The sequence below is a fragment of the Bos indicus genome, chromosome 19 (assembly GCF_029378745.1).
Source record: "Bos indicus isolate NIAB-ARS_2022 breed Sahiwal x Tharparkar chromosome 19, NIAB-ARS_B.indTharparkar_mat_pri_1.0, whole genome shotgun sequence".
NCBI lineage: Eukaryota > Metazoa > Chordata > Mammalia > Artiodactyla > Bovidae > Bos > Bos indicus.
The window spans coordinates 19384350-19399675 of record NC_091778.1 but is presented as its reverse complement, the minus strand read 5'-3'; the positions used below and the strand labels follow the sequence as shown (position 1 = coordinate 19399675).

The 15326-nt window shown below is 41.7% G+C and overlaps 1 protein-coding gene and 1 non-coding gene across 5 annotated transcripts in view; both read right to left on the bottom strand.

Annotated features, from left to right (window-relative positions):
- Positions 1-15326, bottom strand: part of CRLF3 (cytokine receptor like factor 3) — a 90285-nt gene that overhangs the window by 63693 nt on the left and 11266 nt on the right. For all 4 annotated transcript variants that reach the window (XR_011561931.1, XR_011561932.1, XR_011561933.1 and 1 more), the window contains exons 2-6: positions 11456-11663; positions 8729-8816; positions 7425-7602; positions 5507-5729; positions 4478-4610 (exon numbers count right to left, since the gene is read on the bottom strand). Coding sequence is in view for 1 of the 4 variants with exons in the window: in XM_019981955.2 (XP_019837514.2) it covers positions 4478-4610; positions 5507-5729; positions 7425-7602; positions 8729-8816; positions 11456-11663 (830 nt within the window). In the remaining 3 variants the exon portion in view is untranslated. The remainder of the gene's footprint in view (positions 1-4477; positions 4611-5506; positions 5730-7424; positions 7603-8728; positions 8817-11455; positions 11664-15326) is intronic.
- On the bottom strand, positions 238-368 carry LOC139177855 (small nucleolar RNA SNORA30/SNORA37 family). The gene has a single exon (XR_011562321.1). It is a non-coding gene; the product is annotated as a small nucleolar RNA SNORA30/SNORA37 family (small nucleolar RNA).

Below are 15326 nucleotides of genomic sequence, written 5' to 3'. Positions count from 1 at the left end.
AGAGAGGCCCCAGGAGCCAGAATCAACCTGCCAGCCATGTCAACAGGTCATCTTGGAAGTCGATCCACCATCCTTGGTCAAACCACCCCAGCTGACTCCGCATAAGCAGAGATGAGTTGTCCTTGCCATACTCTGCGAACTGTAGTTTCCTGAGCTAAATAAGTGACTAGAGTTGTTTAAGTTTGGGGGTGGCTTGTTACACAACAATAAGTAACTGGAACATGACTTCCCCCCTCGTCCCGTCCCATTGATTGACAGTCGCCACTGACACAGTCCCAGGGCAAGGATATAATCAAGGGTTGTCAATTTCAGTACCAGCTACCAAAACCTGGCCACACTGCCTAGGCGAGGACCTGTGAAAGTGCTAGTGGAACTTTACTTTTTGATGTTCTTGGTAGAAAAAAGTTAACAAAAAATAGCCAGCTGATTTACCACTCGATTTACCACGTTATGTTACTTGTGAAAGGCAGGGTAGCACAGTGGTTAAGAGCACAGACTGGGGTGAGACGCTCAGGATTTAAATATTGATGAGTCAGTCTCTCTCTGCTCTCATTTCCTCATGGGGAAAGAAGAAGACAGTACCCTCCGAGGCTACCAGGATAAGGAAGGCTGTTAAAAGGAAGATTTTTTTTTTAATTAATTTATTTAATTGGAGGATAATTTCTTCACAATATTGTGGTTGTTTTAGCCATACATCAACATGAATCAGCCACGTGTACAATATGTCCCCCCACCCTGAACCCCACTCCCTCCCCACCCCATCCCTCTGGGTTGTCCCAGAGCACCAGCTTTGAGTGCCCTGCTTCATGCATCGAACTTGCACTGGTCACCTATTTTACATACGGTAATGCGCATGTTTCAATGCTATTCTCTTAAATTATCCCACCCTCACCTTCTCCCACATAGTCCAAAAGTCTGTTCTTTACACATCTGTGTCTCTTTTGCTGCCTTGCATATAGGATCGTCATGACCGTCTTTCTAAATTCCATATTTTTTTTTTTTTTTTTTACAGCACAGCATACGGGATCTTAGTTCCCAATCAGGGACCTACTGGAGCCCCCTGCAGTGGAAGCATAGAGTCTTAACTACTGGACTGCCAGGGAAGTCCCTGTTTTTTTTTTTTTTTTTTAATAAATATATATGTATTAGAGAACCAAAATCAGCTTCTATTACTCACATGGCAACGTCGTCAAGTGCTGCAACAATACCCACACTCCAAGGTCAACTTTAGCCACACTTCCCTCCAAACTGAAAAAGCCCGGTAGGGAGGAGAACATACAAGCTTACACCACCACCTCCTCTCCAAACACTATCCAGGCTCAGAAAGCTCATTATAGATGGACTCAGTAGTATCCAACTCTTTGTAACTCCATGGGCTGTACCCTGCCAGGCTCTTCTGTCCATGGAATTTTCCAGGCAAGAATATTTGTTGTTGTTTCCTCCTTCAGGGGACCTTCCAGACCCAGGGATCAAATTCCCATCTCCTAAATGGGCAGGTGGATTCTTTTACCACTGAGTCACCTGGGATGCCCTCATTATAGGCAACAATTGCAAAAAATAAAGTTTAAAAAATTAAGCGCTTCGCCAAACATTTACAGCAACAGTGGAAGACTACTCTCCCTCTGGGCTTCCTTGGCATTGGGCAAAGCAAGGCTATTTGCAACAATAGGGCATAAGCTGACTATGACAATGCTTACAGGAGAAATGAGGATTACAAAGTTCCTTTATTCACAAGTAACCAAGAATTATTAAATAATTTTCTGAACTAAGACAAAAGTCTCACCATCAAAGAAAATTTTCTTCTTCCCAGATATGCTCTTATAAAAATGAGATTTCTCAATATCCCAGATTCTTTACTTAATATTAAACTACCAATGCATAGAATATATTCTCAGGGCTCAAGTCTGAGTAACAGTGATATTCTGAGATATTTCTACACACTTTACAGATCAGCAAATATTTTATCAGGCTAAGGGAAGCTAAAGAAAGGAGGTGGTAGAGAAGAGACAGTAAAAATATGGTTTAAAAAATAGTATAATCGGGAAATTTTAGAAGCAAGGGAAGGCAGGAATATTCAAGACAGGAAGTCAGGGAGTGGCCGGGAAGGAGGGGACCCGGGCATCACCTGAGGCTGGGCTGGAGAGACTGTTAAGAGCTGGCCAGTAACAGGTTTCTTTGACATCAGCAGCTCGAAGCATTTCAGAAACTTCAGCATAGACTGGGTTGAGCCACAGGACAGGGCCTGCAGGAGTATAATCACCCCTCTGACTATGAAGTCCTTAAAAAACTAGATAAAGTTTACCTTTATTCAAGTAGGCCTATCTGCCTGCGCCCTCCCCCCAAACACAAGACGGTGCCCCCAACACAAACACACCATTCACATCTTCTGCCGTCATGGCCAATGACCAGCATTACTTTAAACAACAAAAGAAAACATTTTCAATCCACATTCAAAGGAAAAATGACAAAAATGCAAAGGTCTGACTAAGGTAACACTGAGCTTAACTGTCAGTTAATCACCTGCCAAGAGGGGCCCAGTCAAGCACCTTTGGAGGAGGAAGGAGGAGCTAATGGGTTAGGCCAACTAAGTGTCAGGCCACAGGCTGCAGAAAGGAGGTGGATGTAAATCAATGTGTAATTTCTAATGTCGTAACCTAAAAACATTTATTGAATGACTTAAGAAATAAACCTAAGTAGGTCATCTATTGGCCAGGTTCCCCTGGGTTCACAGAGGAAGAAGTTACCGGCAGAAGAGCATCCGATCACCATCACCAAGCGAGAAAAGTCACAGAAGACGGGAAAAGAAGAGAGCTAAGGATATGGAGAAACTGTACATTTCCACACTCTGGCATGAAAGACTAACAAGAAGCAATATTGCTGTTTGTTGTTTAGTCGCTAAGTCGTGTCCGACTCTGCAACCCCATGGACTGTAGCCTGCCAGGCTCCTCTATCCATGGGATTTCCCAGGCAAGAACACTGGAGTGGGTAGCCATTTCCTTCTCCAGGGGATCTTCACAACCCAGGGATCGAATTCAAGTCTCCTACATTGGCAGGAGAATTATTTTCCTGCCACAGGGAAGCCCAAGAAGCAATAAAGACCAGTGTTAAAATCATGGGACCCAGACTGACTGGGTTCAAATCCTAGCTTTGCCATTTACTAGTTGTGTGACCCTGGGTAAGTGACTGGACTTCCTTGTGCCTCAGTATCTTCATCCATAAAATGGGTAACTAAACCTATTTCATTGGGTTATGAGAAGCAATAAGTGAAGTGCTTAGAATAGCACCTGGCACATGGTAAATGCAACTTAAAACTGCAATATTACACTGATTATTATTCTTATTATGAGCTGAGATATCTGGCCTGAACCTATTAACTCAGGAAGCCCTGTCATTATACAGAAGTCCCTTCTGCTCAGAAGACTCACTAATGGGAATATCTCTATCAACAAGGGACATAAGCAGAGAAGAGATTTGTTAGTTCAGAAAACTGATTACCCGGGGAATAACTAAGTCGATGTTAGGTACTAGACTCCTTACTTCTCTGTCAGTATTTTTCTGGTTATTAAGTCATTCTTTCATTGTAACGTAAGGGGCAAGGGGAGGTGTCAGAAATGAGACAAAGCATAAACTAGTGCATTCTGATCATGCTGACGGTTCAAATGACTTGGCTGGTGGAGAACATGGCAACATTAGCTTAGAGAAAACTTTCAGATACTCTCCATGCCTTATACAAGAGACTGAGAACAAGAGCAACCCGGAACAAGCATTCACAATAAAATCCCACGATTCTCACGACTTAAAACCTAGAGGAGAGCTTGCTACACTGAGGGGTGTATGGTGAACATCAGGCAAGCTTTACTTTCCTCAATCAAAACTGGGCTTTGGTTCTCAGGAAAAGTTATTTAGAAACAGGACTACAGAGAATGTATCTCAGCAAACATGAAAACAAGGAAAAGGGAATTTTTCTAAGGCAGGGAGCAATGGGTGAAGAAACAGAAAATAACTGGTGGCAGGAGAGGCTTGTTTTCCACTTTATTTTACAAAGACTAAACATATATACCACATGTAATACACACAGTACGTTTCCTTAGGCTGTCTTTCACTGAAACCTGCTCTTTTGGATTCACAAAGGAAAAAAAAAATTGGGGACCTCTGAATTTTTAAGATGGACTTTTGAGAGATATTCTGTTTATCTCTATTTACCAGGAGGAAAGAAGACCTAAACACCATGGTGCACTATGTTATCAAGCAAAGGAAGGCATTTTAAACACTTTATCTCACTTCATGCTCATAATAACCCTATGACTACATATGAGAAAAGCGAAGCAAAGAGAAATAAGGAAATGGCTCCAAGGTAATACTGCCTAGAAATGACAGAATAAACTCAGGACTCTTTAGACCAGAAGCTCCTGGATGCTCTGAGTACTTCCCGCTACTGCCCAAGGCCTGAGAGTCAGATCTTTTAATATCCACTTGCCTGAATGTTAACGTCTGCCCACAGAAGTAAGTGGGCGCGCTGGAGTAGAGAACACCGGACGACTCGGCATCGTTACGAAGTGCTATGTTTCTCCGACTGCTCAGGCTGTACCCCTCAAAGCCAGCTGTCCACTCTTTTTAAAAAGCAAAAGATATTGAAAACTGTTAGAATCATTTGGGGAAAATCTTCGACACAGATATATTAAATAAAACTTGGAAGTGGAAGACGCCACTCTTAGGAGTCATGGGCAAGTTCAATAAAGGGAAAAATTCAGTGATAGGGTGTCATGGTTAATCCTACATACCACAAAGATTTTAGTCTCTTCTTGCACATTTGTGGCAAGGAAGATCAAACAAGCATTATCCCTTACTACTCAATAAAATCATGTTTGAGCTTATTCCAACCTAAGAGGTAATTAAGAAATGAGTCTAAATATTTTTAAAAAGTAATACGAGAGATCAATTTCAAATCGTAAGACTTTTTTTGAAAAAAAAAAAAAAAAGCCCCTAGCAAGATATACATTGAAGGTTTGGGTTAAATACTGCAGTCTTCTAAGGCAATATTTGCAAATCTTTGCTTTTAGGGACGCTTCTACTCCTATCTGGCACTACTTGGGGAACCTCGTGTGCATGCGTGCTCAGTCGTGTCTGACTCTTTGCAACCCTGTGGACTGTAGCCCACCAGGCTCCTCTCTGTCCATGGGATTCTCCAGGCAAGAATACTGGAGTGGGTGCCATTTCCTACTATAGGGGATCTTCCCAACTCAGGGATTGAACCCACATCTCCTGCATTGGCAAGCGGGTTCTTTACCACTTGAACCACCTGGTTAGCCCATTTGGGGATGAATGAAAATTTATCAAAATCCACATGAAATAATCTGAGCAGGAAGTAAAAGATGTGTCTCATGTCATTCTCCATCAATTCAGGGTCTATCCTTAGGAAAAAGGGTTGTCAGTGGGCTGCCTTTTAGCAAAGAATACAAGTCTTCATACACAGGAAAGTTTCAGGAGTAAGAGGGCAACGGCATACCATGCGGCACCAGTGTGGAATGACCGATCTGGGGGACGCTCCACGGACTCCACTCCTGTCGGCCGTCTCCTCGGGCGCAGACTCTGAACTGATAATCAACGTTGGGGTCTATGTGCAACACAATGAATTCCGTTTCAGAGCCTACATATACATCCTCAAAATGATTGGAAGTACATTTACGGAACTGGAGCCTGTAATCTTGGGCGGTAAAGTCGTCATCCACCTGGGGAGAAAGGCTTTATGTTAGGCAGAAGTCAGAGAACAACTTCTCTCAGCATTACAACCTAACTCTGAATGCGGGCCTTTGGGACTGAGCAAACAGGCCCATATGCTGAATATGAGCTGGTCTCAGGAAGCTCAGAGAAAATATGACATCATTATTTCCCTTCTTTTCCTTACTGAACCATGTGTTTTTATTTTGTTTGTTTTTTTTTTGGTGCACTGAGTCTTCATTGCAGCACTTGGATTTAGTTGCCCCTAGACATGTGGGATCTTAGTTCCCCAACCAGGGATTGAATCTGCATCCCCTACACTGGCAGGCGGATTCTTAACCACTGGACTGCCACAAGTCCCTGAACCACGTGCTTTATAACCCCGGTGTGATATGAACAGATCTGCTTCCTTTGAAGTAACGATGTGTTTCCTACACAATAAAGCCCAAGATAAGACAGTCAAAATTCAAAGACAAGCATCCTACAACTACATTATTCATGTAACTAAGAGAGAGGTAATATCTGAAATATATAAAGGACTTTGTAAAATGTAATATGTAAAACTTATAAAAGAAGACAAGGCAGCCAGCAAGGGAAATGCATAGAAGACACGAGTAAGTGTTTTACAGAATAAGAAATATAAGCAGCTGAAAATATATAAAGATATGCAGCCTAACTTGTAGTATGGAAAATGCAGTCAAAATCCACCATGAGGTACTACACTGGCAAAGATATAAAGTCTGACAATGCCAAGTACCGGTGAAGATGCAGAGGAAGAGGCATGTGTACACCACTGGGAGAAGGACACTCGGGGACAATCACTTTGGGAAGAGTTTGGTTATCTCCTGGTAGAGTACAGATCTAATATGCTACCTCATAGTTTTACAGCTAGGTATATACTTTAGAAAATCTTAAATGTGTATGCAAGAAAGCATGAATAATAATACTTATAACAAAAGAACTGACAGGCAAAAAAAAAACCAGAAATAGAATAAGAGTCTTTGTTTTGAACCAACAGAAGCATCTACTTCTTTCTTCTGTACAAAGGCTTCATTTTTAAAATTTCATTAAAAACAATGAAAAGAATAAAAAATTAATCAAAAACAAGAAAAACAATTTTGTAACAAAAGTAAAAATCCCATTTAAGAAAAGTTTCCAGAAGCTGACCACCCACCTCTGAATGATGTATTTGTCAACAGCCAAGATATTATGACTCACTTGGACATGGTTTTTATCTAAAATATGGTAATTCACATGCATAATATGACTTATCACATGCTTAATATGACCAATACACAAAATTCTTGGTAATGCTGAGAGTGTGGGGGAAAAGAACATACTTTTGAACTTTTATTTCAGAGGTACTAGTTCAATGTTGAACAGAAAAATATCCAACAGCCAACATTCACTAATACCTTCTGAACTTTTCTAATAAACAGAAATGGGAGCAATTCTCAACTCACCAAGTTACGTTTGGGAAATGTGTGATGGCAAACGTTTTGATACAGAGATTTAAAAAAGTACCTTCAAAACTGTTCATCTCAAAGCAACAGCTAGTTCAAGTTCCCTATGACCTTAATTGTAAAGCAAAAGGCACTTTTGTTCATGCAGAGAAGAAAACAGTAACTAATAAAAAAAAATTGTAAAGGCCCCTAAAACTCAAATTCATAACGCTGAAGCCACTTCTACAGTTCTGAATTACATACCTTACACCACCGTACGATGATGCCTCCAGGTTTCTCTATCAATTCTTCTATCTGTACTGGTGGGCGAGATGCTACCGTTCCATGTTTAAAAATATGGTCTTTCACTATGTTAAGAATTGAGTCATCCAATTGAGCAGATAAGCAAGGCACGTCAACTAGTAAAGGCACTTCTGGTAGGCTGAGGAAAGAAAGCTCATGTTTATGAGACTTTTAACCAAGAGTTAAAAATACAAGGGAGTATAGCTTTTAAAATTGCATATCACTATGTTGTATTGGGCTTCCCTGGACGCTCAATCGGTAAAGAATCTGCGTGCAATGTGGGAGACCTGGGTTCAATCCTTAGGTTAGGAAGATTCCGTGGAGGAGGGCATGGCGACCCACTCCAGTATCCTTGCTTGGAGAATCCCCATGGACAGAGGAGCGAGCCTGGTGGGCTACAGCCCGCGGGGTTGCAAAGAGTCAGACATGACTGAGCAACTAAGCACAGCACACGTTGTATACCCCAAAACACATACAACACTGAAAATCAACTATACATCAATTTTTAAAAAATTAACAAAGAATATTTTATTTGTCATTTCACATTTATTTTTTGACTCAAACGTGTGGCTTGTGGGATTTTAGTTTCCCAACCAGGGGTTGAATCCAGGCCCTCAGCAATGAGAGAGTGAAATCCTAACCAGTGCACAGCCAGGGGCTTCCCAACAAGCAACATTTTCAATCAGTCACATGCTGTAAGGACGCAGGAGCCGCTGGTAAATAATGCTAATGGCAGTGGGGGATGAAAAGGGATAGGATCACAACTGTCAAGTTTATGTCAAAAGATTTGGTTTACTGAGTTGTGACTCAATTTTCTTTGTTTCAACTGAAGTACAGTTGCTTTACAGTATTGCATTAACTTCTGCTGTATGGTAAAGTGATTCATTTACACATATTACATGCATTCTTTTTTATATTCTTTTCCATTGTGGTCCATCATTGGTTATTGAATACAATTCCCTGTGCTAAACAGCAGGACCTTGTGGTCTGAGCCATGACTCAGTTTTAATGATATGTCCAGAATTTTTAAAATTTAATGATTCTCTTACATGTTAGGATTGAAGAAAATCTGTAGTAGTTCTATTTCATAGATTACAATCCCGACTATTCCACACTAGTAATACTGGTAATGGGTAGTGAAACTTTGAAAAATATACTCTCTATCTCCTTGAATCATAATTTTTAACAGGAAAAAGAGAAGGAGAGAGGGAGAGAGAGAGAAAAAAAAGAAAAGCAGTTTAAGCCCAAGAGACACGCGCTCTCACCTGTCCAGCTGGATGTGTGAGGCTTTCTTGGTAAAGCTCCAGAGCTTTTCATTCTGTTCTCCTATACCTCCCCGAATGGCGAGCTCACCTACAATCAGGGATAAGAGAACCAGTACAGGAAAAACGGTCACCTGTGTTAGGTGGGTCTCCGCATCTCTCGAAAACGATTCTTATGTGATGTCACAAATTCCCCAAAAGCAAGTGTAGGAACTATTTCAGCAGTGACTTTAAAGTGAAACACAGAGGAACAGGGTACATGGTGGCTGCATTCTGCCAGAGATGAAAGATTCTGCTCTGCAAGTGGAAACCTGGTTTATCAACCAAGTGTATAGCCAGGTCCCCAGGGACCCTGTCCTTCCGCAGCCCTAAAGAACACTACCAGAACGGTTTTCTGACTGTGCCCTGGAGTCACTCAAGTGTTTTGAGACCACATAACAATGACCCCACCCCTCACCAAAAGGAAAACAGAGGCATACTAACACTGCTTCAGAATCCTCACAATTCCATAAATAAGTTTTTATCCCTTGGGAAGGGAAAGGAGGAAAAAGTTTGAAATTTAAAAATATTTCTGAAGTATAAAAAAAAAATTTAGCAGCAGATGCTGTAACAAACATGTATGTGCCTCAAAGGATTTTATTTTCTAAAATAAAATCACTGGTTAGGCCTCATGCTGATGGGTACACACTCTTGACCTGTGCTGAACTGCTGCTGAGTCTGTTTCCAAATGCTGAGCCCCCAGGGAAAGACATTCTGCAGTCCTGCTAAAAAGAATTTTCTCAAAGGCACTGTTATGGTCAGTGGCAAATAAACACTTGTCCTTGAAGAGAAGCTGGAAATGGAATCAGCATGTAAACATAACACTAGTACTATATTCTAAGTGAGACCAGAAAGGGGACTGACTTCCGGCTGAAGTGACAACTTGCAAGCCATACACACTTTTTATTCTGTGCCATGCACAGCACTCAATGAAGAATGGACGGCATTCAGGCTCCCTCCCTGAGTCCTCTGTCCTTAACTGACCTCTAAATGTTGGCATCTCTCAGAGTCCCACCTTGTACAGCCTTCCCATCTCATATTGCACCCTCCCCCCTTTTTTTTTTTTAACTGAAATGTAACTTTTACTTTAATGTTTTTAATGGAGAAAGAAAGACGGGTCTTTGAAAATGTCATAGTTCAGGTAAACCTAAATTCTAAGAATAGTAAGAGTGACCCTGAACCATCTGAAAGTACAGAGATGGGGTGGAAGGTGGGAGGGAGGTTCAAGAGGGAGGAGACATATATATACATACCAACGGCTGAGTCATGCTGAGGTATGGCAGAAACTAACTCAATACTGTAAAGCAATTATCCTCTAATAATTTTAAAAAAAGAAAGTACAGAGAAAGAGTGGAAATATGAACATCCCAAGGAGTCATTTTAATTATATTGTGCTCTCTCTTGATGACTTTACTTATTCCCATGGATTCAGATGCGTTGTACACACCACTCCACATCTCCAGGTAGGATCTCTCTCCTTAGCATCATACCCACATTTCCAGCTCCTGATATCTTTAGCACCTCAAGCTCAACATACCCAGAACCAACTGTCTAACCACTCACCCTCCCCCTTCATGTCCTGAGTCAGTCAATGGTACAGTTCACCAGTCATCTAAAACCACACTGGCCTGGGTCATCCCAAACCCTTCTCTTCCTCCTCCATCCTATAACTGGGCAATCACCAACACCAACAGGAAGAGCTCAGTAAAATCACCAATCATTCTACCTCCAAAAAATCTTAAAACCTGCTCTGCTTTACCTTCATCTGTCACGCCTCTGTCATTTCCTATCTGGACTGCTGCCATGGTGTTCTCATTAGGCACTTTTTAGTTCTTTAAAACTCCTAATACAGTTTCCAAACTGTTAGCAGTGTCTTTTTTTTTTTAATGTAACTCTGTGGCCTAAAAGACTTCATTCAAGACCTCCCAGATATGTCATTCACTTTATTCTTGGCATGACTTCTGTTTCCAGTCTTGCTGTGAACTCCTTTTCCTCTTTTGCCTGCTTGATGAATTTCTTCAGCCTTTGTGGAAGTTCTCCTGTTGGAAGCCACCCCACCCTCTTCCAGAGCTAAGCATTTTTCTTTTTGTGCTCCCATGAGGTCTTAGATCTCTCTCACCATATGTGCCTCTCTCACCGGCCTGTGAACCCCAAAGGGCAGAACTAGTACCTTTTTATTTAATGTACCTGACAAAGACCTACAGGAGGGAAGGAAAGAAGGTAGACAGACATGGAGGCAGGAAGTTAGCAAGGGAAGAACTGGGCATGCTTTAACCAAAGTAACTGACTACATTCAGGAATATAACCACTACAGTCTCAGGAGTAAACACCAATCCTACTCCTTAACCTTCTAAAAATAACAATGGAATTAAATCATCAACACCCTTGAAAACTACGTGAACAGATTCAAAATGATCGCAAAGTTGCTGTGTTAACTAAGAATGAGAGACTGTTATCATAGAACCATAAGAAAGATCATTTACTGTGTTCTGTAAATTACTATAATTAGTACATGAATTGCAACTTACCCTAGGATACCTCACTGTACCCCGTTATCCTATTATCACAAACTTTCCCAAGGTACGAACAGCCTAAGCACCCAGAGATGGCAGGAAGCCTGCTGGTGCCCTGGGAAACCAGCACAATGTCGACCTGAATGGGCTGCATTTAACAGGCTCCCTGGACTCCCACCTTCTTGGACTAAGTCCTCTGCAGTGTTAACTCCGTGTTCTATCAGCTTCTGGCAGTCATCTAGTGGTTTGATGGTCTCCTGCTCAATGGTGTCCACCTCTTGCAAGAGGGTCACCAATCGCTCATCCAGGAGCTTTGCAAGCGTTCCCTTTAAATCATTAAAATGCTGTTTGAGGACATCTCTTGTCTGGGATGCACTCTCCTTGATCTGAAACGAAATAACGTAAAAACTCAGAGTCTCTAGGAAAGGCTGATCCACAGGCATCACCCATAATAATCTCAAGGCACTACCCCAACATCACCTTCCAGTCACTGGTAAACCAAATGTGATTCATCTGTGCAGACCTGCTCAGTGTTTGCCTTCAGGTGAGACAGAACAGCCTCACACCCTGGTCCCATCACTCACAGACGAGGTCAATCGGATTAGGCTATTAATAATTAAATACACCATGCTTCAATGCCCTTGTTCTTCAAATGAGGATAATTACGCTCGCCCGATGGAGCTGCTTGTGGATTAAATAGTCTACGCCCTGCACTTGGTAAAATAATCGGCACATTGTTGCTTTCAATAAATAAACATTAGCAATAATATTATCTCCACAAAGCAGTTTTTGGAAATAGTAATGTTTCAGTGCCAAAGAAAAAAATCAGATTAGGAAGAGATTAAAATTTATTTTACTGGAACTTCCCAGACGGTCCAGTGGTTAAGACTCCATGCTTCCACTGCAGCGGGGCATAGGTTTGATCCCTGGTCAGGGAACAAAGATCCCACATGCCATGAGGCCCACCCTCCCCCCGCCAAAAAAAAAAAAAATTCATTTCACTGAAAAGTAGAAAAGAAATGATAGCTTTAAAAAGCGCAAAACAACAACAACAACAACAACACTGTGGACAAAATGCCCTCATTATGGTTTAAAAAAAACAAAAAAAACCTAAGAATTTATTTACAATCCAAAAGGTTCACAGGAAGCAGAAGATGTTCAAAGCACACCTCTGGGACAATGACGTCATCCTCTGTGAGTCATGGTCCTCTGTGAATTTCAATGAGAGGTTTATAGACCTTCCCAGAAAAAATGAATAATCCCTACCAAAAAGAAACTGATTCAATATCAGAGATTACAAAGTCCCTCAGATCCCAACCACAGCTTGCCCAGAGCAGTAATTCTGAAACTTGGTTTGCAGAAGAATCACGAATCAGACAATCTGTTATAGCTTAGATAGCAAGGCTCCACCCCAGAACTAGCTTGGAGAAGGGGTCAGGGGAACGTATGTACGGGCAGAGTCCTCCTTTTTCACAAGCACACCTGTGACTCTGCAGCCCATGCTTTGAGACGCACTACCCTCGATCCTCAGAGCCCAGATTAAGAATGGTTTGTTCTAGGAGATATGACAGAAAAATCCTTACATCTCACAGATATTCTGAAAACAAGTCAGCTGTCTGTACAGACACCTGATTGTCTTTTTAAGCATACAGATAACACACAATTCACCTTTTCTCACTTAACAGGAAAATTCTAACTATACACTAGTCAGCTGAATTTAAGCAAGCTCACATTTTGTTGTTGTTCAGTCACTAAGTCGTGTCCAACTCTTTGCAACCCCATGATCCGCAGCATGCTGGTTTTCCTCTCCTATCTCCTAGCGTTTACTCAAATTCCTGTCCTTTAAGTTGGTGATGCTATCTAACCAACTTCATAACCAAGTTCATACTGTACTTTGCAAATATTATATTAATTTCCTAAGACATATTATGTTTATTACCCTAACCCTTTGCTAACTTGATCTTAGAAAGAGCATTTGAAGGCTAAGAGAAATCCACCAAGAAAAGAATGTATCAAAATGTGGATAAAGCCCAATATTTCAACAGGTAACAGAGAAATTTTGAAAACTTTCTACTTATTCTCTAACACTAAAATTGAAAACCAGAATACAAAATTGTTGCCCAGGGGTTTCCCTGGTGGCTCAGGGGTAAAGAATCCGCCTACCAATGCAGGAGACACAGGTTCAATCCCTGATTAGGGGAGATCCCACATGCTGCAGAGCAACTAAGCCTGTTCACCACAACTATGGAGGCTGTGCTCTAGAGCCTGGGAGCCACAACCGCTGAAGCCCGTGGGCCCCAGAACCTGTGCTCAGCAACAAGAGAAACTACTGCATTGAGACGCCCACCCACTGCAACTACAGAGTAGCCCCCACTCCCCAAAACTAGAGAAAAGCCCCCATAGCGATGAAGACCCAGCACAGCCAAAAAAATAAAACCATTAAGAACAAAAAAGTTACCCAGAAATGTTCACGAGCATGTGAAAACAAAAAATGCCCACATCTAAGGACTACAAAGAAATACGGGCAAAAAAATGGTTTGATTGGCTGGGGAGATTGTAGAAACAATTTCTTCTCCTTTCAACATTAACGTAAGTTACAACGCTGCTTGTGCAGTAAGTGAAATAATTTCTTAAATCATAAAGAACAAAGAAATTCTAACAAGTTTAATTGCTATTAATCTCTGTAAAGTTACTAGAGAACTTCTAAATCTAAGTTGAAGTTTAAAAAAATAAGAGGGTTATATTAAAAATGTCCTTGCTTTAGCACATCACCCAACTGTGGGATCAGGTACCTGAGAATCAGGCCCTAACATACGTAAAAACTAGCAACTAAGTGTTGTTCATTACAATTACGTTAATCGTGTATGTGTTTGTATGTGTGTGTCAGTCGGACACAGCAGTGTCCGACTCTTTGTGACCCCATGGACTGTAGCCTGCCAGGCTCCTCTGCCCACGGGATTTCCCAGGCAAGAATGCTGCAGTGGGTAGGCATTACCTTCTCCAGGGGATCTTCCTGACCCCAGGGATTGAACCCAGGTCTCCTGCATTGCAGGCAGATTCTTTACCGTCTGAGTCACCAGAGAAGCTCCCCCACCCCATGTATGTGTTTAAAACCTTTCAAAAAGAACCAGGGAAAGAATGCCTTAGGATTTTGATACATCTCACCTGGAATATGGTTAGAAATGGAAAATCTCAGGTCCTATCCCGAATTATTGGATCAGAACCTGCAACGGTAACAAGGTGATTCACACAGACCTCACAGATACCAGGATAAACGAAGACGACAAACTGGAGCTCTGAAATACAGTTCGACCCCCCACCGCCACCAGCAAGAGGAAATTCTGCAGTCAAGCGCTGTACCAAGGAGGTCCTGCATCTCTCCCTAACGGATACCACACACACAGGAAGTGCACTGGTTGGGTAAAGTCAACTTCCTCTTTAGAAAGAATTCAAAAGCTCCTGCTGCTGCTGCAGAGCCCCACTACGTTTTGTTTTGTTTCAGAACCTCAGAAAAAAAGGAAATGTGTGAACACAAAGCAGTGAGAGGGCCCGAGAAGGGAGAATCCATTTCCAAACTCACCTCCTCTCATTTCATTGTAAATGTGACTCCTTTTTGCTCATAAATCCTGGACCACCACTGTTTCAAACTTGACACTTCCCTGGCACCAGTTTCTTCTCCCAGAAATAGCTCTTAATTCAAAGCTACAGTCACCTTTAATCGAATCATGTAACCAATCAAGGTCATTCCTTGGGCTTTTACACAACTAATTTTAAAATGTGGACTTTACTGCTGAGTGAATTTCTTGGTACTTGATGTGGCACCATGGTCCAGTGGGCTCACTGTTAGCTTGTTCACTCATCCCAACAACTGTGAGAGGTGGGTCTGTACTGTCTACATTGAAGAAAAAGCTCAAAGAAGCCAAAAAACTTCCCCACAGCCTCCGGGTGCCAGAAAACAGCATGACTCAAAGGTTCACGGTCTGTCCAGGCACCAAGCTGCTTAGTGCGTACAGACCCCATTTTGTTTGTTTTTAAATTATTTTTTCATT